At 43.3% G+C, this 26367-nt stretch overlaps 2 protein-coding genes across 4 annotated transcripts in view; one reads left to right on the top strand and one right to left on the bottom strand.

Moving 5' to 3' along the window:
* LOC127915127 (uncharacterized) overlaps positions 1-26367 on the bottom strand; it is a 1101500-nt gene that overhangs the window by 863774 nt on the left and 211359 nt on the right. The window lies entirely within an intron of this gene.
* On the top strand, positions 4377-16287 carry gpn2 (GPN-loop GTPase 2). Of its 2 annotated transcripts, none has more exons than XM_035750427.1 (6): positions 4377-4505; positions 6057-6514; positions 7211-7367; positions 7511-7671; positions 7967-8097; positions 15596-16287. In XM_035750427.1, exons 2-6 carry the CDS (start codon positions 6095-6097, stop codon positions 15666-15668), a joined length of 942 nt encoding a protein of 313 aa, XP_035606320.1. In that variant the 5' UTR covers positions 4377-4505; positions 6057-6094; the 3' UTR covers positions 15669-16287. The 2 variants fall into 2 exon arrangements, with proteins under 2 accessions (XP_035606320.1, XP_035606321.1); XM_035750428.2 differs by lacking the exon at positions 4377-4505 and adding an exon at positions 5344-5774.

Below are 26367 nucleotides of genomic sequence, written 5' to 3' on the forward strand. Positions count from 1 at the left end.
ATTTGTTTATTAGAAGGAACTTGAAATTATTACTTTTGATACTTAAGTATATTTTAGCAATTACATTTACTTTTGATAAGTATATTTAACCAAATAGTTAGTTTTTTACTCAAATAGTATGTTCCTTTAGTCATTTTCTATTAAGGTATCTTTACTTTTAATAAAGTATGACAATTGTGTACCTTTTCCACAAATGGTGCTAATTATTAAATGTGCATGTTAATTGAAAGACGTTAGTCAGTAAACCATGTTTTACACGTTTCTGCGCTAACCTGGCTAGTTTCTTAAACACGGTCCACCTTGGGATCCCAAGGATGGCAGGTTTTGGTGTTTGCCTTAACAATACACAGCTGATACAACGCCTGATGATTAGTTTATTATTTGAATCAGTTGTGTAGTGTTATGGCACTCCTTGGGGTCCCGAGGACCGAGTTTGGGAAACCCTGATCTAGACACCTAATAGCTGATGAACGCTCAACTCCGTTCTCTTAAATCGAGGCGAATGTTTCCTAGTAAAATGTATCAAAACTCAACTCCGCCTCGATAAGACAACGGAGTTGAGCGTTCCTCAGCTAGCCCAATAATATACTATTTAACACACCGACAGCGTCATTGCCCAAAATAGTATGCTGCATCATCTGGATATGGATCACCTGTGTCTGTAGATGAATGTTTTTTTTGGGGGGGGGGGGTAAAGTTATTTTATGAGGTGGTCGCATCTTTCCATGAAGGAGTATGTTGTTCCTCCATAGCGTAAAGCTGTTGGTACTCGTCGATTTCCCTCAGGATCTCCTTAGTATCCAGATTGGCTCTTTACTGCAACCAGTTGTTTTACGAAAAGATAACAATGAGTCTCCTACGACGACGACAGGTGTCTGTAGTACAGCCAACCAGCACTCGCGGAATCCACACAAAAAAGGTATTTCTACTGCATCTTGCCTATGCCGCACGCCATCGCTCATCCATATATTTATATGTACATATTATATTCCTCCCTTTACATTTGTGTGTATAAGGTAGTTGTTGTGAATTTGTTAGATTACTTGTTAGATGTTACTGCATAGTCGGAACTAGAAGCACAAGCATTTTGCTACACTCGCATTAACATAATAATAATAATAATAATATATGCCATTTAGCAGACGCTTTTATCCAAAGCGACTTACAGTCATGTGTGCATACATTCTACGTATCTGCTAACCATGTGTATGTGACCAATTACATTTGATTTGATAAGGAGCATTGGTGGCAAATCTGATGGCCGAATGGTAAAGAGCATCTAGCCACTCGAGAGCACCTTTACCTGCCGATCTATAAATTACGTCTCTGTAATCTAGCATGGGTAGGATGGTCATCTGAATCAGGGTTAGTTTGGCAGCTGGGGTGAAAGAGGAGCGATTACGATAGAGGAAACCAAGTCTAGATTTAACCTTATTCTGCAGCTTTGATATGTGCTGAGAGAAGGACAGTGCACCGTCTAGCCATACTCCCAAGTACTTGTATGAGGTGACTACCTCAAGCGATAAACCCGCAGAGGTAGTAATCACACCGGTAGGAAGAGGAGCATTCTTCTTACCAGACCACATAACCTTTGGTTTGGAGGTGTTCAGAACAAGGTTAAGGGCCTAGAAAGCTTTGTTGTAGAACGTTTAACACAAAATCTGGGAAGGGGCCAGCTGAGTATAAGACTATCATCTGCATATAAATGGATGAGAGAGCTTCCTACTGCTTGGGCTATATTGTTGATGTAAATTGAGAAGAGCGTGGGGCCTAGGATTGAGGCATGGTGACAAGCAGTGGCGGAGACAGCAGATGTTCTGATTTTATACTCTGCACTCTTTGAGAGAGGTAGGTAGCAAAACAGGCCAAAGATCCTCACCATTACTCCTTAGCCGGCTCACAAGAATGGAATAGTCTACAGTATCAAAAGCTTTGGTCAAGTCAATAAAAATATCAGCACAACATTGCTTAGTCAGGGGCATTTAGGACCTTTAAGGTTGCCGTGACACATCCATAACCTGAGTGGGAAACCAGATTGCATACCAGAGAAAATACTATAGACATCAAGAAAGCCAATCAGGTGATATTTGACAAGTTTTTCCAACACTTTTGATAAACAGGGCAAAATAGAAATTGGCCTACAACAGTTAGGATCAGCTTGATCTCCCACTTTAAATAAAGCATGCACAGTGGTTGCCTTCCAAGCAATGGGAACCTCCCTAAAGAGTATGTTTGGGGTACAAATCATTACAATCCAGACAGAAAATATTTACACAAGAAGCAATCTAATATCACACAGTCAAACTTTCAGTCATTTAGTAAGTTCCCCATTCTGCAGGTTAAAAAGGTCAGAGATAGGCTTGGTGATGATAGGGGCAGCAACCTTAAAGAAGAAAGGGTCTAAACCATCTGACCCAGATGTTTTTTGGGGGTCAAGTTTAAGGAGCTCCTTTAGCACCTCGGACTCAGTGGTCCTTCTATAGCTCAGTTGGTAGAGCATGGCGCTTGTAACGCCAGGGTAGTGGGTTCGATCCCCGGGACCACCCATACCTAGAATGTATGCACACATGGCTTTGGATAAAAGCGTCTGATAAATGGCATATATTATTATTATTATTACCACCTGCAGGGAGAAACTTTGTAGTGGGGCAGGGAAAAAAGAGGGAAGAGCATCGGGGCTAGTCACATGAGAAGGGGTAGGAGATGAGGAAATGTTGGACAGGCAAGGAGGCATGGCTGTGTCAAATAGGAATCCTGACTTAATGAAGTGGTTTTTAAAGAGCTTAGCCATGTGGTCCTTGTCAGTAACAACCATGGGCAGCTGTGAGGAGGGTTTATTCTCCAGGTCTTTAATCGTTTTCCAAAACTTCTTAGGGTTAGACCCACAAAGAGAGAATGGCTTCTTAAAGTAACTCACTTTGGCTTTCCGGATAGTGCACTTATAGATCACGGTCGTTCCAGGGGCTGAACCTGTTTTTAAATTCTCATTATCTTTATGGGGCTTGTTTGTTAACAATACCACTGAAAATATGTGTCTTTGACAGAAGGGATCAAGCTAATTCTATACCATTTTACAGAGGCCAGGTCACAAAGGAAGGCTTGCTCATTAAAGATTTTTAGCAGGTGTCTATGACAAATCAGGACAGGTCGTTTCACTGAGCAGCCATTACAAACACAGGCTGTAAAATAGTGATCACTAAGGTCATTACAGAAAACACCAGACTGATACCCATCAGGATTATTTGTGAGGATAACATCAAGGAGAGTAGCCTTTTCTGGGTGTTTGGTGTCATACCTTGTGGGATTGGTGATAATCTGAGAAAGATTTATGGAATCCCATTACTTTAGGACCTGGTCAGGTGGTTTAAGCATGTCTCAGTTTAGGTCACCTAGCAGGACAAATTCAGACTTTAGTGTAAGGGGCCAGGAGAGAGCTTAGGGCATTTAGGGTACAGGCCGGTGCTGTTGGTGGACGATAACACCCAGCAATAGTCAACAAAGAGCTATTTGAAAGTTTAATGCTTATAACCAGCAAATCAAATTGTTTGGGGACAGACTTGGTCAAGACAACCAAGCACTGAGGTTGTACCTTGGTAAAGATTGCCACTCCACCAGCTTTGGGAGATCTGTCTTGCTGAAAAAGTTTATAACCAGAAAGGTTAAGATCAGTGTTCAAAAAACGATTTCTTAACCACGTCTCAGTAATGACCAACACATCTGGATTGGAGCTGTGAACCCACACTTTCAATTGATCCATTTTAAGCTTCTAGTGTTAATGTACAGAAAACCCTTTTACGAGAGCAGAAATCAGTGAAGCAGATATCCGAGCACAAGTTATAATTGGGGCTAGCAAACAGTAGATGGGTGTACATGCATATTTCCAGATATCATCAGCAGTAATACAATCAGGGCACTGCAGAGAACAGGGAAAGCTCTGCAGTGCTGATTTATGACATTTGAATGTGCATTAGATGGCAACAAGATCATATTGTACAGCAACATTTTATCAGGTAACATGAATAAAAAGCCGGCAAAAAGTGGTTAGAATAAACAGTCTGTCCCACAGTTGGGTAAACAAGCAAGTTCATAGTTAACAAAGCATGCAGGAGTCATGAGGAAAATACCATAAAGCACAAGAAAAAAATATAGTGACTTGGGACTAGCCATTGTAAGTTCAGTGTTACTGCGACACAATATACAGCATCTTTTTAAAGTTGCAATTAATGTGTACACACGAAAAACATTGTTGATCATTTAGGCTTTAACATTTTATGACATAATATCTTACAGAAATACGTAGTTCTTTGTAGGATAAGAAGTCAACGATATCGATAATTGTGCTCATTATAGCCCTAATTATTCCTTTACAAAGTATACAGGACGGGACTTTTATTCTGAAGAATTCCAAAAACCGTGACCCGGAAGTAGTTAGTTTTCACAGCAGTGTTGTCTTGGTTTTGGGTAGCTTCTCCAATAACCAAATTTAACGGCGGCAAGTGGCGCTGGTTAGTACATTTCACTCGTATCGTAATGTAATATTTACAACACGTATTTGTTCTCATAACATATCTTTTTGGGAGCATTTTGCTAGCTATTTTAGCTACTTGTCGTGATACATTTGCTACGCTGCTAATTAGCAAGCTAGCTGCAATATGACTAACTAGCGCATCATCACTTCGCATGACATTGTGCATTGAATGCTCTTCTAACCAGTGGTGTAAAGTACTACTTAAATCGTTTGGCTGGTATCTGTACTTTTTAGATTTGACACATTTTACGACCCTACATTCCTTTAAAAAATAAGCATTTTTTACTCGATACATTTCCCTGACACCCATTCGTTACATTTGGAATGCTTCGTAGGACAGAGAAATCGTCAATCACACTTATCAGGAGAGCATCCCTGGTCATCTCTACTGCCTCGGATCTTGCGGTATCACTAAACACATGCTTCGTTTGTAAATGACCTCGGAGTGTGTCCCTAGCTATCCGTAAATTAAAACAATGTGCTATCTGTTTTGTTTATTAAAAGGAACTTGAAATTATTACTTTTGATACTTAAGTATATTTTAGCAATTACATTTACTTTTGTGTACCTTTTCCACAAATTGTGCTAATTATTAAATGTGCATGTTAATTGAAAGACGTTAGTCAGTAAACCATGTTTTACACGTTTCTGCGCTAACCTGGCTAGTTTCTTAAAACACGGTCCACCTTGGGATCCCAAGGATTGCAGGTTTTGGTGTTTGCCTTAACACTACACAGCTGATACAACGCCTGATGATTAGTTTATTATTTGAATCAGTTGTGTAGTGTTATGGCACTCCTTGGGGTCCCGAGGACCGAGTTTGGGAAACCCTGATCTAGACACATAATAGCTATGAACGCTCTACTCCGTTCTCTTAAATCGAGGCGAATGTTTGCTAGTAAAATGTATCAAAACTCAACTCCGCCTCGATAAGACTACGGAGTTGAGTGTTCCTCAGCTCGCCCAATAATATAATATTTAACACACCGACAGCGTCATTGCCCAAAATAGTATGCTGCATCATCTGGATATGTATGTAACAAAAGTTCAACATTCACCTTCTGCTACCATTTCTGTGAAGCCTTCCACGCATACAGTTTGACGCATACGTTCGATAAATCCAACGTATGCATCACACCGAACGCACTGCAACGGAAACGCAGTGTTTCATTGGAAATGAGTGTAATTCTGGTGTACCAAAATGCAATGACGCTGTAGGATGCGTTCGAAGTGCAACCCTATAAAGGTGTGTACTAATTTAACCTTTCATTTTTGGAAAATTATTTCTTGCTGATATATAACATACATATAACATATTTTTCCAAAACCGTACTGTAAAAGATGCATGTTAACGTTCAGAACGAGCGTCGGGGCACCCAACAAAACTCCCCTGGCCAGAAGTTACTATCATTAATAGGCGCTAAAAGCTTCTCTGAATGGGCTAACCTGAGGCAAGGAGCATATGTGGTGGTTAGTGGCTCAGCACTGATGGTCAGTGATGGGTATGTACCATTTGTTTTCTCCTCAGATGGGAATCTAACAAGTCAGAGCTTTGGAGAAGTAATCATGGCCACCCAGCCCTCACAGACTCCATCCTTACGCTTTGGCCAGGTGGTCATAGGACCTCCTGGCTCAGGTAAAACCACATACTGCCGGGGGATGCAGGAGTTCTTGAGTCACTTGGGACGGAAGGTAGTTGTGGTGAACATGGACCCTGCAAATGAAGGGCTCCCATACCCCTGTGCCGTGGATATTTCAGAGCTGGTCACCCTAGATGACGTGATGGAGGGTTTGAAGCTGGGGCCCAATGGTGGACTCCTGTACTGCATGGAGTACCTGGAGGCCAATCTGGACTGGCTGGAAACCAAGTTAGAGGAACATAGCGACTGTTACTTTCTGTTTGACTGTCCGGGCCAGGTGGAGCTGTACACCCACCAGAACTCAGTGAAAAACATATTTGCTCAGCTGGCCAAGTGGAACTTCAGGGTGAGATGGTTCAGGATTCTAAGATGTTTGTGCCCATTGGTGCTGGAATGTTGTGATTCCTAGTATGAATGATTCCCCAAAATAAACACTGTGTATGTAGTATGTCAATCCATGCATGACACATTCAGTATCATTTAGGCTAACTTAAGAAATGTATTGTTTGCCACATTGATGGAGAATTTGGGGCTTTGACAAGTAGGCCTAGCTATTTGTATTGGGTGTTTATGGGCATGTGCTTTATTAGTATTGAGTCATAGTGCCTGTAGGTTGTGCTCAAATCACTGAGTGAGTTCTATTAACCTGAGCAGCGGTGCACCAGTCAATGACTCGTGACATTAACGGTCAAAATCAGTCAGGGATCACACAGTGTGGTGCATTGTCCAGAAACGCATCTCTTTCCATGAAATATATGATCGAATTTTCAAACAAGTTTTTATTGGGAAGGCAGATAGTGTTTTTATTAAAAGCAATTACTTTTGCTTTTAATAAAAGTAGAAGCATACTCATTACTCCACATGCTTAATCTAGCCTAGGCTTTGAACAGGGCACCTGGCTCACGCCCAGGGGGGCAGCCTGTTTCCAAAACAAATGCATTCGCTTTTCACCCTGTGCAAACTCACCCCACTGGGATAACCTGGGCCAGTTAGTTGAGTCCCTGCACTGTCTCACTAACACTCCCTCTTTAATTACTCTCAGCTGACTGCAGTGCACCTTGTGGACTCTCATTACTGCGCTGACCCAGCTAAGTTCATCTCAGTGCTGTGCACCTCCCTCTCCACTATGCTGCACGTGGAGCTACCCCACGTCAACGTCCTCTCCAAGATGGACCTCATCGAGCAGTACGGCAAACTGGGTGAGATGAGATATCCTGGGTGATTATGAATATGGGCTTTGTATGGCTATATTCCCTCAGTTTCCCTCAAGTGTTTGATTTGACAGTTTGTCTTTAGCTGTGGAACTTGTTTCATTTTTGCACTTACTCTGTCTCTGGAATAGCCTTCAACCTGGACTTCTACACAGATGTTATGGACCTGACATATCTGCTGGATCACTTGGCTGCTGACCCTTTCTTTAGGAAGTTCCTCAAACTAAATGAGAAACTTGCAGGGGTCATACAAGACTATGGCCTTGTCTCTTTTGTGCCTCTCAATGTGCAGGTGAGACTTTGCTACTACCTTTAGACGTTCACTGGTTCTTGGACATCTGCTGTTTCTGGGTCATATTTATTATGGGACATGAAGTTCAGTACCTCCCTGTTTCAGATATTTTTCTTCTGCTTTGTGTCTACTAGTGAACACAACCACAATACTTTGTCAAAACTCATAATAAATACTGGTCCATTTTAGAAGGTGGGGTAAGGTTAAAACACTAGTCTCAACCTGGAGGATGAAGCTTGCATTTACATTTTTTGCCACTTAACCACTGACATCCTGCACTGTGCTCTATCTCCAGGACAGGGAGAGCATGACGCAGGTCCTGCGGACTGTGGACAAGGCCAACGGCTACTGCTTCGGCAACCTGGAGGAGAGGAACCTGCAAGCAATGATGTCAGCCGCTGTGGGAGCAGACTTCCAGTTCACCGCGTATCCTTTACTCACAGCTGCTATATTGATTTATGTGTTTGTTATTAAACCAGTCTATTCCACATGCTCAACCTATGAAACAAAGCCATTTTAAATGTAAAAAATGTTAAAGGCCAGGTTCAGACCAAAACTAGATTTTCCTGTGTGTTATTTATAAATAGATACAGTACCAGTAAAAAGTTTGGACACCTACTCATTCAAGGGTTTTTCTTTATTTTGACTATTTTCTGCATTGTAGAATAATAGTGAAGACATCAACACTATGAAATAACACCATGTGGAATCATGTAGTAGCCAAAAAAGTGTTAAACAAATCAATATCTTTCATGTTTGAGATTCTTCAAAGTAGCCACCTTGATAACAGCTTTGCACACTCTTGGTATTCTCTCAAACAGCTTCAAAATTTGAGATTTTGGTTCCAACTGCCGTGTCTTTGTGATGGAATAGGAGGTATGATGGTGTGGGGGTGCTTTGCTGGTGACACAGTCAGTGATTTATTTAGAATTCAAGGCACACTTAACCAGCATGGCTAGCACAGCATTCTGCAGCAATATACCATCCCATCTGGTTTGCGCTTAGTGGGACTACCATTTGTTTTTCAATAGGACAATGACCCAAAATGCACCTCCAGGCTGTGTAAGGACTATTTGGTCAAGAAGGAGAGTGATGGAGTGTTGCATCAGATGACCTGGCCTCCACAATCACCTGACCTCAACCCAATTGAGATGGTTTGGGATGAGTTGGACCGCACAGTGAAGGAAAAGCAGCCAACAAGTGCTCCTTATATGTGGGAACTCCTTCAACACTGTTGGAAAAGCATTCCCCAAGAAGCTGGTTGAGAGAATGCTAAGACTGTGCAAAGGGTGGCTATGTTAAATATTTTGATTTGTTAAACACTTTTTTGGTTACTACACGATTCCATATGTGTTCTTTCATATTTTTGATGTCTTCACTATTATTCTACAATGTAGAAAATAGTTAAAATAAAGAAACTCTTTGTAGGTGTGTCCAAACTTTTGACTGGTACTGTGTCGTGTCTTTGGCATCATTCAAGGTGAAGACTGTTATTTTATTCAATTCTCAGTAATTATTATTACCTGATTAAACTAATCTTGTAAATTTAATTAACAAGGATGTCGGTGCACGACATCTGGTTATCTGCACGAGCCCCAGCCTAAACCATGAATCATCCATACACCAGTTGGCTTAATCATTTATTTATTAACTAACTAAATAATCACAGAAATGCATAAACAAACAAACAATAGATATTGGTTACTAACAAGGATAGGAAAGTCCCTATTGGGCTAAGCAAAAACAGTTTGGTTATAACACAATAGATTCAGAGAAGAGAATGGGTTTTGGGAAGGAAGGCGAAGGAACGTTGGTCTTTATCGGGCCTGGGAAGCTATTCTCACATAAATACATATGCTACTAATGATCGTTAATTCGGAAAAGCAATGCATTGTATTTACATGAAGTTGATTATGGTTTGTCCTGTCCTTTGTGTAATCTTGTTTTGTGGTCACGTGGTCTGAGAGGTTCATCTCACTCTGGAAATTCGTCCATGTCGGTCAGTGTTCTCGTACTAGATTTGCGCATATGTTCAGCTGCAGTCTGATATATGCTGATTTAGTATGCACTTCTTTAGGTGATCAATAGTTCAGAGTTCATACCATTTCATGTGTGGTGCAAGCTCTCATGTTTCCTGGCCTGTAGGGTTGAAATTAAAATGCGCCCTTTTTAAACATGAGGACAAATCCTCCCGTTATTTGGAACTCCGGTGACTTTGGGTAACGGGCTTTTATAGAAATGTAGAAAAGGGGTTGGTTCATCATTTCCAACCAATGCCTATTCACTTGGGTGTGGCTCCTGCCTTAGTTAAACTTGGAAGGGAAGATGATTTTCTCATTTTAAAAGTTAACAACATATTACATCATTTTGCAAATAGTTTCATCTTTACTCATTCATTTTATACAATAATTAGATGCAAACCTCATAACTGAGGCACCTGTATAAACAGAGTTAGGGTAGTGTGGCTATATTGCCTTTCATAAGGTCACAAACATTAAACAAAACGGACCGGGTCATAGCTGGCTTCACCGACCGTTTACACATTCACCAAAATATGGATATTGTTCAGTTCTCCAATTCTGTGATGTTGTAGAAGTTCCTTTGTTCTACTGTGAAACTCTCTCCATACTGCATGGCCAGGGAGAGTCTCCATATGGAATTTATGACGTGGGGGTTAAGTTGTAAAACTCCCCCTGCCCTCCTAACAGGAGAGGGGGTTGTTCACATCTCTGCTAGTCAATTCACTAAAATAGTTCTGGTCCATTTAAAGGTGCAAGATTTTTTATTTATTTATTTTATTTGACGTTTATTTAACTAGGCAAGTCAGTTAAGAACATATTCTTATTTTCAATGACTGTCTAGGAACGGTGGGTTAACTGCCTTGTTCAGGGGCAGAACGACAGATTTTCACCTTGTCAGCTCGGGGGATCCAATCTTGCAACCTTACAGTTAACTAGTCCAACGCAATAACGACCTGCCTCTCTCGTTGCACTCCACAAGGAGACTGCCTGTTACGCGAATGCAGTAAGCCAAGGTAAGTTGCTAGCTAGCATAAACTTATCTTATAAAAAACAATCAATCATAATCACTAGTAAACTACACATGGTTGATGATATTACTAGATATTATCTAGCGTGTCCTGCGTTGCATATAATCTGACTGAGCAGTGGTAGGCAGAAGCAGGCGCGTAAACATTCATTCAAACAGCACTTTCGTACGTTTTGCCAGCAGCTCTTTGTTGTGCGTCAAGCATTGCACTGTTTATGACTTCAAGCCTATCAACTCCCGAGATGAGGCTGGTGTAACAGAAGTGAAATGGCTAGCTAGTTAGCGCGCGCTAACTAGAGGGACGGAAGCTATACTGTTTCACTGGCAATACTAAAGTGCCTATAAGAACATCCAATAGTCAAAGGTTAATTAAATACAAATGGTATAGAGGGAAATAGTCCTATAATAACTACAACCTAAAACTTCTTAACTGGGAATATTGAAGACTCATGTTAAAAGGAACCACCAGCTTTCATATGTTCTCGTTTTCTGAGCAAGGAACTTAAACGTTAGCTTTCTTACATAGCACGTTTACCTTCTCCAACACTTTGTTTTTGCATTATTTAAACCAAATTGAACATGTTTCATTATTTACTTGAGGATAAATTGATTTTATTGATGTATTATATTAAGTTAAAATAAGTGTGCATTCAGTATTGTTGTAATTGTCATTATTACAAATAAAAATACAAATCGGCCAATTAATCGGTATCGGCTTTTTTGGTCCTCCAATAATCGGTACCGGCGTTGAAAAATCATAATCGGTCGACCTCTAGTTTGGACCATGATAGTTTGTTGGTGATGTGGACACCAAGGAACTTAAAGCTCTCAACCTGCTCCACTACAGCCCTTTCGATGAGAATGGGGGCGTGCTCTGTCCTCCTCTTCCTGTTGTCCACAATCATCTCCTTTGTCTTGATCGCGTTGAGGGAGAGGTTGTTGTCCTGGCACCACACGGCCAGGTCTCATCCTGTAGGGAGGAGGTCAGTCTCATCGTTGTCGGTGATCAGGCCTACCACTGTTGTGTCATCGGCAAACTTAATGATGGTGTTGGAGTCGTGCCTGGCCAAGCAGTCATGAGTGAACAGGGAGTACAGGAGGGGACTGAGCACGCACCCCTGAGGGGCCCTTGTGTTGAGGATAAGCATGGTGTATGTGTTGTTACCTACCCTTACCACCTGGGGGCGGCCTGTCAGGAAGTCAGGGATCCAGTTGCAGAGGGAGGTGTTTAGTCCCAGGGTCCTTAGCTTAGTGATGAGCTTTGGTGTTGAACGCTGAGCTGTAGTCAATGAATAGCATTCTCACATACAGTGGCAAGAAATAGTATGTGAACCCTTTGGAAATACATGGATTTCTGCATAAATTGGTCATCAAATTTGATCTGATCTTCATCTAGGTCACAACAATAGACAAACAGTCCTTCTGTAGCTCAGTTGGTAGAGCATGGCGCTTGTAACGCCAGGGTAGTGGGTTCGATTCCCGGGACCACCCATACGTAGAATGTATGCACACATACATAAGTCGCTTTGGATAAAAGCGTCTGCTAAATGGCATATATTATATTAACAGTCTGCTTAAACTAATAACACACAAACAACTATATGTTTTATTGAACACACCGTGTAAACATTCACAGTGCAAGGTTGATAAAGTATGTGAACACTTGGATTTAATAACTGGTTGACCCTCCTTTGGCAGCAATAACCTCTTCTGTAGTTGCGGATCAGACCTGCACAATGGTCTGTTTCAGTTCAACAATATTCTTGTGATGTCTGGTGTGAACTGTTCTCTTGAGGTCAGGACTCTGCCTGGGCCACTCCAGAAGTTGTATTTTCTTCTGTTGAAGCCATTTTGTTGTTGATTTACTTCTGTGTTTTGGGTCGTTGTCCTGTTGTATCACTTAACTTCTGTTGAGCTTCAATTGGTGGACAGAAAGCCTAACAGTCTCCTGCAAAATGTCTTGATAAACTTGGGAATTCATTTTTCCGTCGACGATAGCAAGCTGTCCAGGCACTCGGGCAGTAAAGCAGCCCCGCCACCATACTTTACAGTTGGGATGAGGTTTTGATGTTGGTGTGCTGTGCCTTTTTTTTCCTCACATAGTGTTGTGTGTTTCTTCCAAACAACTCAAATTTATTTTCATCTGTCCACAGAATATTGAACATCATTATTGTTTAGTGTTTTACATATCGTAGTATCGTCAACAGAGATGTTAGCATGTTCCAGAGCATGTTAGCATATTTCTGTAAGTCTTTAGCTGATACTTCTTTACCTCATTGAGTGTTCTGCGCTGTGCTCTTGCAGTCATCTTTGCAGGGCGGCCACTCCTAGGGAGAGTAGCAACAGTGCTAAACTTTTTCCATTTATAGACAATTTGTCTTTCCGTGGACTGATGAACATCAAGGCTTTTAGAGATCATTTTCTAACCCTTTCCAGGTTTATGCAAGTCAACAATTCTCAATCTTAGGTCTTCTCTTTTGTTCGAGGCATGGTTCACGTCAGGCAATGCTTCTTGTGGAAAGCAAACTCAAATTTTGAGAGTGTTTTCTGTAGGGCAAGGCAGCTCTAACCAACATCTCTAATCTCGTCTCATTGATTGGACTCCAGGTTAGCTGCCTCCTGACTCCAATTAGTTCACATACTTTTTCCAACCTACACTGTGAATGTTTAAATTATGTATTCAATATAGACAAGAAAAATAGAATACTTTTTGTGTTATTATTTTAAGCACACTGAGTTTGTCTATTGATGTGACTTATATGAAGATCAGATCAAATTTGATGACAAATTTATGCAGAAATCCAGGTAATTCCAAAGTGTTCACATACTTTTTCTTGCCACTAGGTGTTCCTTTTGTCCAGGTGGGAAAGGGCAGTGTGGAGTGCAATAGAGACTGCATCATCTGTGGATCTGTTGGGGTGGTATGCAAATTGGAGTGGGTCTAGGGTTTCTGGGATAATGGTGAGCCATGACCAGCCTTTCAAAGCACATCATGGCTACAGATGTGAGTGCTACGGGTCGGTAGTCAATTTAGGCAGGTTACCTTAGTGTTATTGGGCACAGGGACTATGGTGGTCTGCTTGAAACGTTGGTATTACAGACTCAGTCAGGGACAGGTTGAAGATGTCAGTGAAGACACTTGCCAGTTGGTCAGCGCATGCTCGGAGTACACATTCTGGTAATCTGTCTTGCCCTGAGGCCTTGTGAATGTTGACCTGTTTAAAGGTCTTACTCACATCGGCTACGGCGAGCGTGAGCACTGTCGTCCGGAACAGCTGATTCTCTGATATATGTTTGTGTTACTTGCCTCGAAGCAAGCATAGAAGTAATTTAGCTTGTCTGGTATGGTCGTGTGACTGGGCAGCTCGCAGCTGTGCTTCCCTTTGTAGTCTGTAATAGTTTGCAAGCCCTGCCACATAAGACAAGCGTTGGAGCCGGTGTATTACGATTCAATCTTAGTCCTGTATTGACGCTTTGCCTGTTTGATCGTTCGTCGGAGGGCATAGTGGTTTTTCTTATAAGCTTCCGGGTTAGACCCGCTCCTTGAAAGCGGCAATCCTACCCTTTAGCTAATTGTGGATGTTGCCTGTAATCGATGGCATACTTCTCAATGTCATCGAAAGAATCCTGGAACATATTCCAGTCTGTGCTAGCAAAACAGTCCCGTAGCTTAGCATCTGCTTCATCTGACCACTTTTTTATTGACTGCGTCACTGGTGCTTTCTGCTTTAGTTTTTGCTTGTATGCAGAAGGATAGAATTTTGGTCAGATTTGCCAAATGGAGGGCGAGGGAGAGCTTTATACGCGTCTGTGTGGAGTAAAGGTGGTCAAGAGTTATTTTCCCTCTGATTGCACATTTAACCTGCTGATAGAAATGAGGTCAAACGGATTTACATTTCTCTGGATTAAAGTCCCCAGCTACTAGGAGCGCGAGCTGCGCGTAAAACCCGCCAGCTGTATGTTCGTCATGTCGTCATTCAGCCACGACTCGGTGAAACATAAGATATTAAAGTTTTAAATGTCCCATGGGTAGGATATACGTGCCCGTAGTTCGTCTATTATATTATCCAATTATTGGCTAATAGGACCGATGGTGAAGGCATATTACTCACTCGCCGTCAGATCCTTCGAAGGCACCCAGATCTACATCCCTGATATTTCTGTCTCTTTCTCCTGTGAATGACGGGGATGAGGGCCTTGTCGGATGTCGTGAATAAATCCTTCGCGTCTGACTCGTTAAAGAAAAAATATTTTAGTACGGGGTGATTAATCGCTGTCCTGATATCTGGAGGCTCTTTTCGGTCATAAAGAGACTGTGGTAGAAACATTATGTACAAAATAAGTTACAAATAACGTGAAAAAACACATAATAGCACAATTGGTTAGGGGACCGAGAATTGGTTAGGGGACCGGGAATTATCACTTAAATAGACCAACAAGAGTTCCAAACCCCTTTTCCAATAACAGCTAGTTTTCCATTTTCCCCTCCCCACTCAGACCATTCCCAGACTGTCCTAGCAAAATTCTTGCTTGAGAAATTGATCTTTGCTAAGAAGCTATTTTTGTTTGTTTTTATTTAAAATGGTCAAGAAGAATCTGTAAGATACTTAATTGTTACCCAAAAATGATTTGATATTGAGATAAAAAAAACTGCTGCATTTCAACCTTCTTTTTTTTAAAGCAGTCTCAGCAAGTGGTGACAATTATTTGAGTTTGAATATTGTGTTCTGCTGTAAACAGATCTGCCTGTATAGTGCTGCTTAACATAGATGACTGGTCAACACTCCTAAGCATTTCACTGTTGGTCTACACCTGTTGTTTATGGTGCATGTGACGAGTAGCATTTTGATTAGATTTTCTTAAATTTGACCCCTAGAACTCTAGGAGTGCAAGAGAGGTATGTTGAAGATGGTGAAAAGACCGTGGAGGAGGAGGTGATGGATCTGTAAAACAACAGACACCCATCAATGGATGCTGCTGACTTCGATGTTGCTTGCACTGGACCAGCAAAGGACCGACAGTACAACATTTGTCCCGTGGAATTGGAGTGTCAAGCGCACCAAATGCTATTCTTCTTTGACTGAACACGTAAATAACTTTTATCTTGATATGGCTGCCTCTGGTTATATAGAGAGGAGAGAAGGGTGGAGAAAGGGTTAGAAGCATCAGTCTGCAAATAGAATCCAAATCAACTGCTTCTTACCACACAATCCAAGAATTGGATCAATCTGGGTTAAGAGTTTGAATTTATATATCCTTGGCTTTGTGGCTGGTTTATAATGCTAGTGTTAGTACAGACTACAGTGTGTTGTTTAGTTGGATGCAAATGTTGATCTCTTATTCTGCCAGTGAAAAAGATGGACAAATCCAGGAGCTCTGGACTACAGATAATTATTTACATATTGAAATGAGAAATACCCTGGTGTGGGGCAGTTTGGTCAGCCCTTCAGTCTATAAGGTGTGTACATTGGGTATGAATCCCTTTGCAGATCAGCAAAATCAACTGTTAAAAGTGTTTTTTACATTTCATTAATAAAGTTTGTGAAGAGTTGGTCTTACATGCATGTACAGATGTGCCCTCTTGTGTTTGTGTGGACCTATAGTGTATTAGGTGCAGACCAGCAGAGGGTGAGGTGGACTATCTCAAACTGAGCATCATCATCTCCCTATCTACCCCAGACCTGTGACACATTTAGATTAGGAAGAGGCAGAGAGGGAGAATTCAGAGTGGAGCTTTAGTCAGATCAGCAGCATAGGTACTGGTACCCTGATGCAGCAGTTCCCTTCATTTCTCTCCAGAATTTAATCAGGTAACTGTTGTTCTCTGTAGGTGGCAGCTGATAGCCAACAGAAAGAAGCTCGCAGGCGGATTAAAACAATAGACGTGTGCAAAACAGTAGGCAAGATTCCTAACCAAACCTGATTTAGATGCTCGCTTTAACGATGTAAAATGATACACAGAGGTTTAAAATACACACACAAAATATACACTTATGTAAAATGATACACAGAGGTTTAAAATATATACACTTATATATACACTGAATGTGGATATGTTTTATCCATGGATAATTGCTTTCTTGTAAACTGTTATTCCCTATAAAACCAAGAACATTGGCAGTATATTGGCTGTCAAAACTAACCCTACTTAAAGAAACATCAATAAGTGCATCAATGACGTCTTCCCCACAGTGACTACATACATACCCCAACCAGAAGCCATGGATTACAGGCAACATCCGCACTGAGCTAAAGGGTATAGCTGCCGCTTTCAATGAGTGGGACTCTAACCCGGACTCTTATAAGAAATCCTGCTATGCCCTCCGACGAACCATCAAACAGGCAAAGAGTCAATACAGGACTAAGATTGAATTGTACTACGCTGGTTCTGACGCTCGTCGGATGTGGCAGGGCTTGCAAACTATTACAGACTATAAAGGGAAGCACAGCTGCGAACTGCCCAGTGACAAGCTAAATAACTTCTAAGCTCGCTTCGAGGCAAGCAACACTGAAGCATGCATGAGAGCATTAGCTGTTCCGGATGACTGTGTGATCACACTCTGTAGCCGATGTAATACCTTTATACAGGTCAACGTTCACAAGACCGCAGGGCCAGACAGATCAACTGGCGTGTACTGATCAACTGGCAAATGTCTTGACTGACATTTTCAACTTGTCCCTGATTGAGTCTGTAATACCAACATGTTTCAAGCAGACCACCATAGTCTCTGTGCCCAAAAATAACAAGGTAACCTGCCTGAATGACTACCGACCCGTAGCACTCACGTCTGTAGCCATGAAGTGCTTTGAAAGGCTGGTCATGGCTCACAACACCATTATCCCAGAAACCCTAGACCCAGTCCAATTTGCATACCTCCCCCAACAGATCCACAGATTATGCAATCTCTATTGCACTCCACACTGCCCTTTCCCACCTGGACAAAATAATCACCTGCGTGATAATGCTTTTCATTGACTATAGCTCAGCATTCAAAACCATAGTGCCCTCCAAGCTCATCACTAAGTAAGGACCCTGGGACTAAACACATCCCTCTGCAACTGGATCCTGGACTTCCTGATGGGCTGCCCCAGGTGGTAAGGGTAGATAACAACACATCCGCCACTCTGATCCGCAACATGGGGGCCCCTCAGGGGTGGGTGCTCAGTCTCCTCCTGTACTCCCTCTTGACCCATTACTGCATGGCCAAGCACCATCATTAAGTTTGCCGACGACAACAGTGGTAGGCCTGATCACCGACAACAATGAGACAGCCTATAGGGAGGAGGTCAAAGACCTGGCAGTGTGGTTCCAGGATAACAACCTCTTCCTCAACTCGATCAAGACAAAGGAGCTGATTGTGGACAACAGGAAAAGGAGGACCGAGTACGTCCCCATTCTCATCGGCGGGCTGTAGTGGAGCATGTTGAGAGCGTCAAGTTCCTTGGTGTCCACATCACCAACAAACTGTCATGATCCAAACACCAAGTCAGTTGTGAAGAGGGCACGACAACGCCTACTCCCCCTCAGGAGACTGAAAAGATTTGGCATGGGTCTTCAGATCCTCACAGCTGCACCATCGAGAGCATTCTGACTGGTTGGATGACCGCCTAGTATGGCAACTGCTTGCCGTCCGACCGCTAGGCACTAGAGGGTAGTGCATTTGGCCCAATACATCACTTGGGCCGAACTTCCTGCCATCCAGGACCTCTATACCAGGCGGTGTCAGAGGAGGGCCCTAAAAATTGTCAAAGACTCTAGCCACCCGAGTCATGGACTGTTCTCTCTGCTACCACACGGTAAGCAGTACCGGAGCGCCAAGTCTAGGTCCAAAAGGCTTCTTAACAGCTTCTAACCCCAAGTCATAAGACTCCTGAAAAGCTCATCAAATTGTTTCCCTGACTATTTGCATTGCCCCCATTTTTATGCTGCTGCTACTCTGTTTATTGTCCTTGCATAGTCACTTTACCTACATGTACATATTACCTCGACTAACCGATGCCCCCGCACATTGACATTGATTCTGTACCGGTGCCCTCTTCATATAGCCTCGCTACTGTTATATTAGTGTTGCTCCTTAATAGTTTTTTTTGTTTAAATTTCAGTTTATTTTAGTAAATTCTTCAACACTTTCTTAGCTGCATTCTTGGTTAAGGGTGTGTAAGTAAGCATTTCACTGTAAGGTCTACTACACCTGTTGTATTTGGTGCCTGTGACTAATAAAATTTGATTTGATTAAAAAACATGGCTGGTGAAGGAGACTGGGCCAAGCATAACTGGTCTAATGTGACATACCTTATTTACAGTATTATGTATACTGAACCAAACAATTTCAAAGATTTTACTGAGTTTACAATTCATATATGGAAATCAGTCAATTCAAATAAGTCCATTAGGCCCTAATCTATGGATTTCACATGACTGGGCAGGGTCGCAGCCATGGGTGGGCCTGCCCACACACTTGGGAGCCATGCCCACCCACTGGGAAGCCAGGCCCACTCACTGGAAAGCCAGGCTTAGCCAATCAGAATTTGTTTTTTTCCCCTCCACGAAGGGGCTTTATTACAGACATAAATACTCCTCAGTTGCATCAGCTCTCCGGGTGGCTGGTCTCAGACGATCCCCGTAGTGGTGGTCCTGGGTTGGCGTGGTTACACTTGGTCTTCGGTTGTGAGGCCGGTTTAAGGTACTGCCAAATTCTCTAAAACTATGTTGGAGGTGGCTTATGGTAGAGAACTGTACATTAAATTATCTGGCAACAGCTCTGGTGGATATTCCTGCAGTCAGCATGCCAATTGCACGCTCCTTCAAAACTTGAGACATCTGTGGCATTGTGTTGTGACAACTGCACATTTTAGAGTGGCCTTTAATTGTCCTCAGCACAAAGAGCTCCCGTGTAATGACCATGCTGTTTAATCAGTTTCTTGATAGGCCACACCTGTGAAGTGGTGGATTATCTTGGCAAGGGAGAAATGTTAACAGGGATGTAAACAAATTTGTGCACAACATTTGAGAGAAATAAGCTTTTTGTGAATATGGAAAAATTCAGGGATCATTTATTTCAGCTCATGAAACCAACACTTTAAATGTTGCATTTATATTTTTGTTCCATATAAATGCAGTATAAATAGGACATCTAGGCTACTGTATTTGTTTTTAAATTCCTTTCTGACCAGGAGATGGCACCAGTGTATCCAAATCCCCTTCCCTAGATCCCTTAAGAAATTATACTCCAGCTTTTACAGGTGGCCAAAAAAAACTAAGTTGGGAGGGGTGAGGAAGCCACATTAAATGTGTTTAGGCACAACTGGCCCTGTGTCTGTTCTCTGGGATGGGAAGGCCCTGCATGTCTTCCAAAGCAACTGTCCCTTATGTATATACAGTATAGTGGCTTTGAGAGAACAGGGACAATTCTTTCCATCTCTCCTCTGAGACCGTTTGTCCTTAGTGAACGGTCCAAATCCTTCCAGGTTTTTCCGCTATAGTTCCCTGATATTAAAAATGCCCGTTCAAGATTGATATTTAGCATGGACCTCCTAGATAGATAGATGACTCTTCTATTATCAATTGGGGATGTAGGAGCTGACACAGATGTTTCTAACATTGGAAAAATTATGGCAGACTGTAGTACCTTGAAAGGCTGTATCCCGACTGCCATTATAACCAAATCAAATGTTATTTGTAACATGCGTCGAATACAACAGTGAAATGCTTACTTACAAGCCCTTAACCAACAATGGATTTTTTTGAAAAATACAACAAGAAGATAAATAAAAGTAACAAAAAAATGAAGGACCAGCAGTAAAATAACAATAGTGAGGCTATATAGAGGGGGTACCGGTACAGAGTCAATGTGCAGGGGAACCGGTTAGTCGAGGTAATAAGTACATGTAGGTAGAGTTATAAAAGTGACTATGCAAAGATGATAACAGAGTAGCAGCAGCGTAAAGGAGGGGAGGGGGGCAGTGTAAATAGTCTGGTTAGCCATTTGATTAGATGTGTAGGAGTCTTATGGCATGGGGGTAGAAGCTGTTTAGAAGCCTCTTGGACCTAGACTTGGCGCTCCCGTACCGCTTGCGGTGCGGTAGCAGAGAGGACAGTCGTTGACTAGGTTGGCTGGAGTCTTGACAATTTTTTTGGCCTTCCTCTGACACTGCCTGGTATAGAGGTCCTGGATGGCAGGAAGATTGGCCCCAGTGATGTACTGGGCCGTAAGCACTACCCTGTGTAGTGCCTTGTGGTCGGAGGCTGAGCAGTTGCCATACCCGGCAATGATGCAACCCGTCAGGATGCTCTCGATGGTGCAGCTGTAGAAACTTTTGAGGATCTGAGGACCCATGCCAAATCTTTTCAGTCTCCTGAGGGGGGATAGGTTTTTTAAAATATTTTTTTTATTTCACCTTTATTTAACCAGGTAGGCAAGTTGAGAACAAGTTCTCATTTACAATTGCGACCTGGCCAAGATAAAGCAAAGCAGTTCGACAGATACAATGACACAGAGTTACACATGGAGTAAAACAAACATACAGTATAAACAAGTCTATATACAATGTGAGCAAATGAGGTGAGAAGGGAGGAAAAGGCAAAAAAGGCCATGGTGGCAAGTAGTGGAATGCAATGGAAGAATGTGCAAAGTAGAAATAAAAATAATGGGGTGCAAAGGAGCAAAATAAATGAATTAATTAAATACAGTTGGGAAAGAGGTAGTTGTTTGGGCTAAATTATAGGTAGGCTATGTACAGGTGCAGTAATCTGTTTGGTCGTGCCCTCTTCACAACTGTCTTGGTGTGCTTGGACCATGTTAGTTTGTTGGTGATGTGGACGCCAAGGAACTTGAAGCTCTCAACCCGCTTCACTACAGCCCCGTCGATGACAATGGGGGCGTTCTCCTTTTCCTGTTGTCCACAATCATCTATTTTGTCTTGATCTCTGACCTCCTCCCTATAGGCTGTATTGTCGTTGTCGGTGATCAGGCCTACCACTGTTGTGTCATCTGCAAACTTAATGATGGTGTTGGAGTCGTGCCTGGCCATGCAGTCATGAGTGAACAGGGAGTACATGAGGGGACTGAGCACACACCCCTGAGGGTCCCCCATGTTGAGGATCAGCGTGGCGGATGTGTTGTTACCTACCCTTACCACCTGGGGGCGGCCCGTCTGGAAGTCCAGGATCCAGTTGCAGAGGGAGGTGTTTAGTCCCAAGGTCCTGAGCTTAGTGATGAGCTTTGAAGGCACTATGGTGTTGAACGCTGAGCTGTAGTCAATGAATAGCATTCTCACATAGGTGTTCCTTTTGTCCATGTGGGAAAGGGCAGTGTGGAGTGCAATGTAGACTGCATCATCTGTGGATATGTTGGAGCAGTGTGCAAATTGGAGTGAGTCTAGGGTTTCTGGGATGATGGTGTTGATGTGAGCCATGACCAGCCTTTCAAAGCACTTCATGGCTACAGATGTGAGCCTACAGGTCGGGTAATCATTTAGGCAGGTTACCTTAGTGTTCTTGGGCACAGGGACTATGGTGGTCTGCTTGAAACATGTTGGCATTACAGACTCAGTCAGGGACAGGTTGAAAATGTCAGTGAAATCACTTGCCAGTTGGTCAGCGCATGCTCGGAGTACACGTCTAGGTAATCCATCTGGCCCTGCGGCCTTGTGATTGTTGACCTGTTTATAGGTCTTACTCACATCGGCTACGGAGAGCGTGATCACTGTCGTCCGGAACAACTGATGCTCTCATGCATATTTCAGTGTTACTTACCTCGAAGTGAGCATAGAAGTAATTTAGCTCGTTTGGTATACAAATCTAAAAGATGTTTTATTGTCACATACACAGGATCAGCCATAGTAGTACGCCAACCCTGGAACAAATTGGGGTTAAGTGCCTTGCTCAAGGGCACATTGGCAGATTTAGTTTTAGAGTACTGGGCAAAGTACCATCATTCATGAAGAGTGTGTTGTCGATGTGCTCTTGTCTGTGAAAGGGTTACTGTTAAATTCCACACTCCTCAAAAAGGCTCATTGCTCCCTGTCCTCTGTCATCTCAGTGAGAGGAATTAGTCGGGCAACTGGCCGTATATATGTTTGGTTCTTTACCTGGATCTCCACTGATCGAACACGACCATCGGTCCCAGGCATGATATTAGTGATACGGCCCACCGGCCAGGAGGCTTGAGGCAGCTGAGGGTCCACAATCATTATTACTTAGCCAGTTTCCAGACTGGCCATTTCTCTCCACCATTTCCCTCTGTGCTGTAGGCTTGGTAGTTAATCCCGAATGATTCGGACCCAGAAATGGTCAGCCAAGATCTGGCTGTGTCGCCACCGGCATCTGCCAACGAGGTTGGTATCAGCATACATGACTTGAGGAAGTGATGCATCTCAGCTTCCCATCAAGAGCATATTCGGTGTAACGGGATCGGGGTCAGCGATGTCTGCAGAGAGATATCCCAAGGGGTTGGAGTTCAGTATCCCTTCCACCTCTATCAGGACGGTCCGCAAGACCGTTTCAGTGACAGTTTGGTCCCCCAGGACGACTCTAAGGCCGTCTTTACAGATTTCTCTCGCTCCCATGTTCCTCCAAAATGAGGAGCTCCTGGAGGGTTAAATTTGAATGAGATTTTTTGGTCCGTCGGATGATCCTCGAAGCATGGCTTTGAAGGCTTTCTCGAACCTGGCTTCTCTTGCCTTGAAGTTTGTGCCCGTCAGCCAGGATCCTGTAGGGTTTCCCCCGTCGGGAGATAAACCGCCGCAGGGCCATGAGGAAAGGCTTCAGTATCTAAACTCTCCAGTAGGTCCAGGTGGACACATCTAGTTGTCAAACACTTGAATAGAATGCCCCAGCGCTTTTCTACTCGACGACTTCGCTTGGTCGTCAAGGGGCCAAAGCAATCTACTCCTGTTGACCAGAAGGGTGGTTTGAGGAGGCGCAGGTGAGCAGGGGGTACTGCCATTTTGGGCACAGTGGCTCCGGCCCGCCATCTCTGACATTCCACACAGGCGTATTGATGCTTACAAATGGCTCCTCGTCCTCCAAGTATCCAGTACTTAGGCTGAGGCTACTAGCAGTTTCATAATGTTGGCTCCCTCTTCGGGTTGCGTGAAGGATAAACCTAGGACTGCTGATGAGCTCACTGTGGCCTCATTGGGCCTGTCCCCTACTGTCCCAGACCCTCCATTGGTGGCAGCCGGAATTGGATGAGAGCCCTCCCACCTCATGTTTGATGACTGGCCTGGCCCAGGCCATGGTCGAGAGGAACAATTTGCTGTGGTTGGTAATTGGCGGAAAGGCGAAGGAGTGATGCTTTGTCTAGATGAAGGAGGAATGCTAACTTGTGTCACTGGCATAGAGGGTGTTGGCGGAGCGGCCTGTCCCCCGTGCTCCGTGTTGGCTGTTGACCTTGGAGCCTCCGGGGACTGTTTGCCATGCTGTACCAGAGGAGCAGATTGGGAAAGAAAGGCAGACAGGTCAGGTCCATGTGGAAGGGTGGTCAGGTCAACTCCCTGTTCGTTCCTCTCCAGGAAGAATGAGACCATTCGTGCGTCCTCCAATTCCCTTCTTGCTCGGCGGTGCCGTCGCTGCTGTGCCAGGTCCTTGGCAATGAATTCTCGTTCCTGTAGAGCTCTATGGGCCCGCACATCCAATAGGTGACATCGTTCGTCAGCCTGTCGTTCCTCCTCAATCTGACGCTCAATTTCCTCCAACGCTAGTAGTTTCATCCTCTCTCGTAGGACAGCGGTCTGTGAATCGCTGAGGGCTAGTGAATGGCGGCTGCCATGGCCACTTCCAAAGGGGTATCCACTGGTCGAACTCTCACTCTGTCTAGAGTGCCACGACAATTTCCCTTTAGTTAAGGGGTGAGCGGAGCCTGCTTCAGGAAGCTGGTCGACCTGTGCGGTTGGAGTTACCTCCTCCATAGGTTCTTCCTGTAGACCACATTCCCGTCCCAAAGCAGTTTCCTGTCCTTGGCTCGGAGGGGATGGTTGATGGCTGAAACGTACAGTTGATCCATCCCCACTTGGCCCTTTGATGTGGGAAACTCGACCACATAATCCTTAAAATAACCTGGTGCTGCTGGTGGTTGAGGAGGAAGCCTTCTTTGTTTCTTTAGTCTTAGCTCCTGGATTTTTGTATTTGTTACAATACCTTTCCCTCAGCTGCTCTTTCCTCCGCTCTTCTTCCTTCCAGTGGAGACAATTCTTCCTTCTCCATTTCCTTTTCACCTGTCTTTGGTTCAGTCATTATCCGGCTCGAAGTGCCATTGAAAGTTTAGTGAAATCTGTATGGGTGGCTGGACAGGTAGGATGACTAACAGTGAAGGGGAACACGGGTCAGGTGACAGAGGAATGGATGAGACTGAGGCAGGAATTCCTTTAATCATAAAGTGGGATATTTACTGAGTAGTCTGTGCTGCATAACAAAGGAAACAGAATAACATGTATCCAATCAAATTCATAATCACCAAGATCAAATCATAACAATCAGTCATTAACATAATTAGGGAATTCAGCAATCCAGTTAATTAAGAAGTCAATAGGAATCATCTTTGAGTCATTTAAGCTCTTAACTATTTATCATAATCATGAGAGGAATAATAAACAGTGATTGGTTATTCAATCTATAGTCCCCATTAGTTTGATATCAGAATCGATCAGTTCAGCAAACAATGACGTTTCATATTTCACCCTTTCAAGTGTCTTCATATGTACAATTTCATTACATATTAACCATATATCGGTGGCATAATTGCCCTGTGATGATCTGTAGGGCCGTGATCATTGCCCATTCACACTACACAATAGGTTTGAAGCGTGCTCTCTAAGCCGCGCTCCGCGGTAATAACTATAAACAATAACTAATTGCCCACTCTCCCGATCGCAACAGTTAGTTCAGATGAAAGGTAACAGATTCGGTGGATTCATGGACGCACAGATATTCTGGATTAGATGAAGTTAATAAAGATAAAGCAGCGAGATCGGGCGATGGCGATTTCCTCCTTTTACGGAGTTGAGATCTGTCGAACATTTCCACCTGACCTAATTAAAGCGTCCCTGGCCCAGCTGAGCAAGTGGCGATGAATTAAAGGATTCTTCCAACAACTCCATGGGCCTTTTCTACAGTAACAGAGTAGCACTTCTGTAGAGCATTCCCTAGTGTGTGTATGTGTCATAGAGTGGCACCTCCTTCCTCAGCACACTCCAGACAATGTGTTTGTTTACGTGTGTATGTGATGGTCTGGGACTGATCATCACTCTCAGGCTATGAGGGAGAATGTGAGGTTGAGCTGTGAATGTTTATACATGTGAGTGTGCCTCCTGACTGGCACTTACTGCCTTTTTCCTTAGCGCCCCCTGTACAACTGTGTTTGTGTATGGGGGGGGGGGGCGACTGTAGATTAGCCTCACATTGATCAGAATATGTCTTAAACGCAACAACCCAATTACCCCCCTTACCAGGAAGCAGGCACCTGATGATTGACTGGTCATGTTTCATGATTTGGAAGTGTGAATAATAACTTTTAGATGCATTGTTTCATTATGATGTATCCACGTTCAATTAATATCCTTTGGTTGAAAGACTCCTGCTCTTGGCCAGGACTGAGGGGGTAGCATTTCACCAGTGTCGATGTGTCATCGTGTGCGGAGTGCATACTA

This window comes from Oncorhynchus keta, chromosome 34 (genome assembly GCF_023373465.1).
Source record: "Oncorhynchus keta strain PuntledgeMale-10-30-2019 chromosome 34, Oket_V2, whole genome shotgun sequence".
NCBI classification, from domain to species: domain Eukaryota; kingdom Metazoa; phylum Chordata; class Actinopteri; order Salmoniformes; family Salmonidae; genus Oncorhynchus; species Oncorhynchus keta.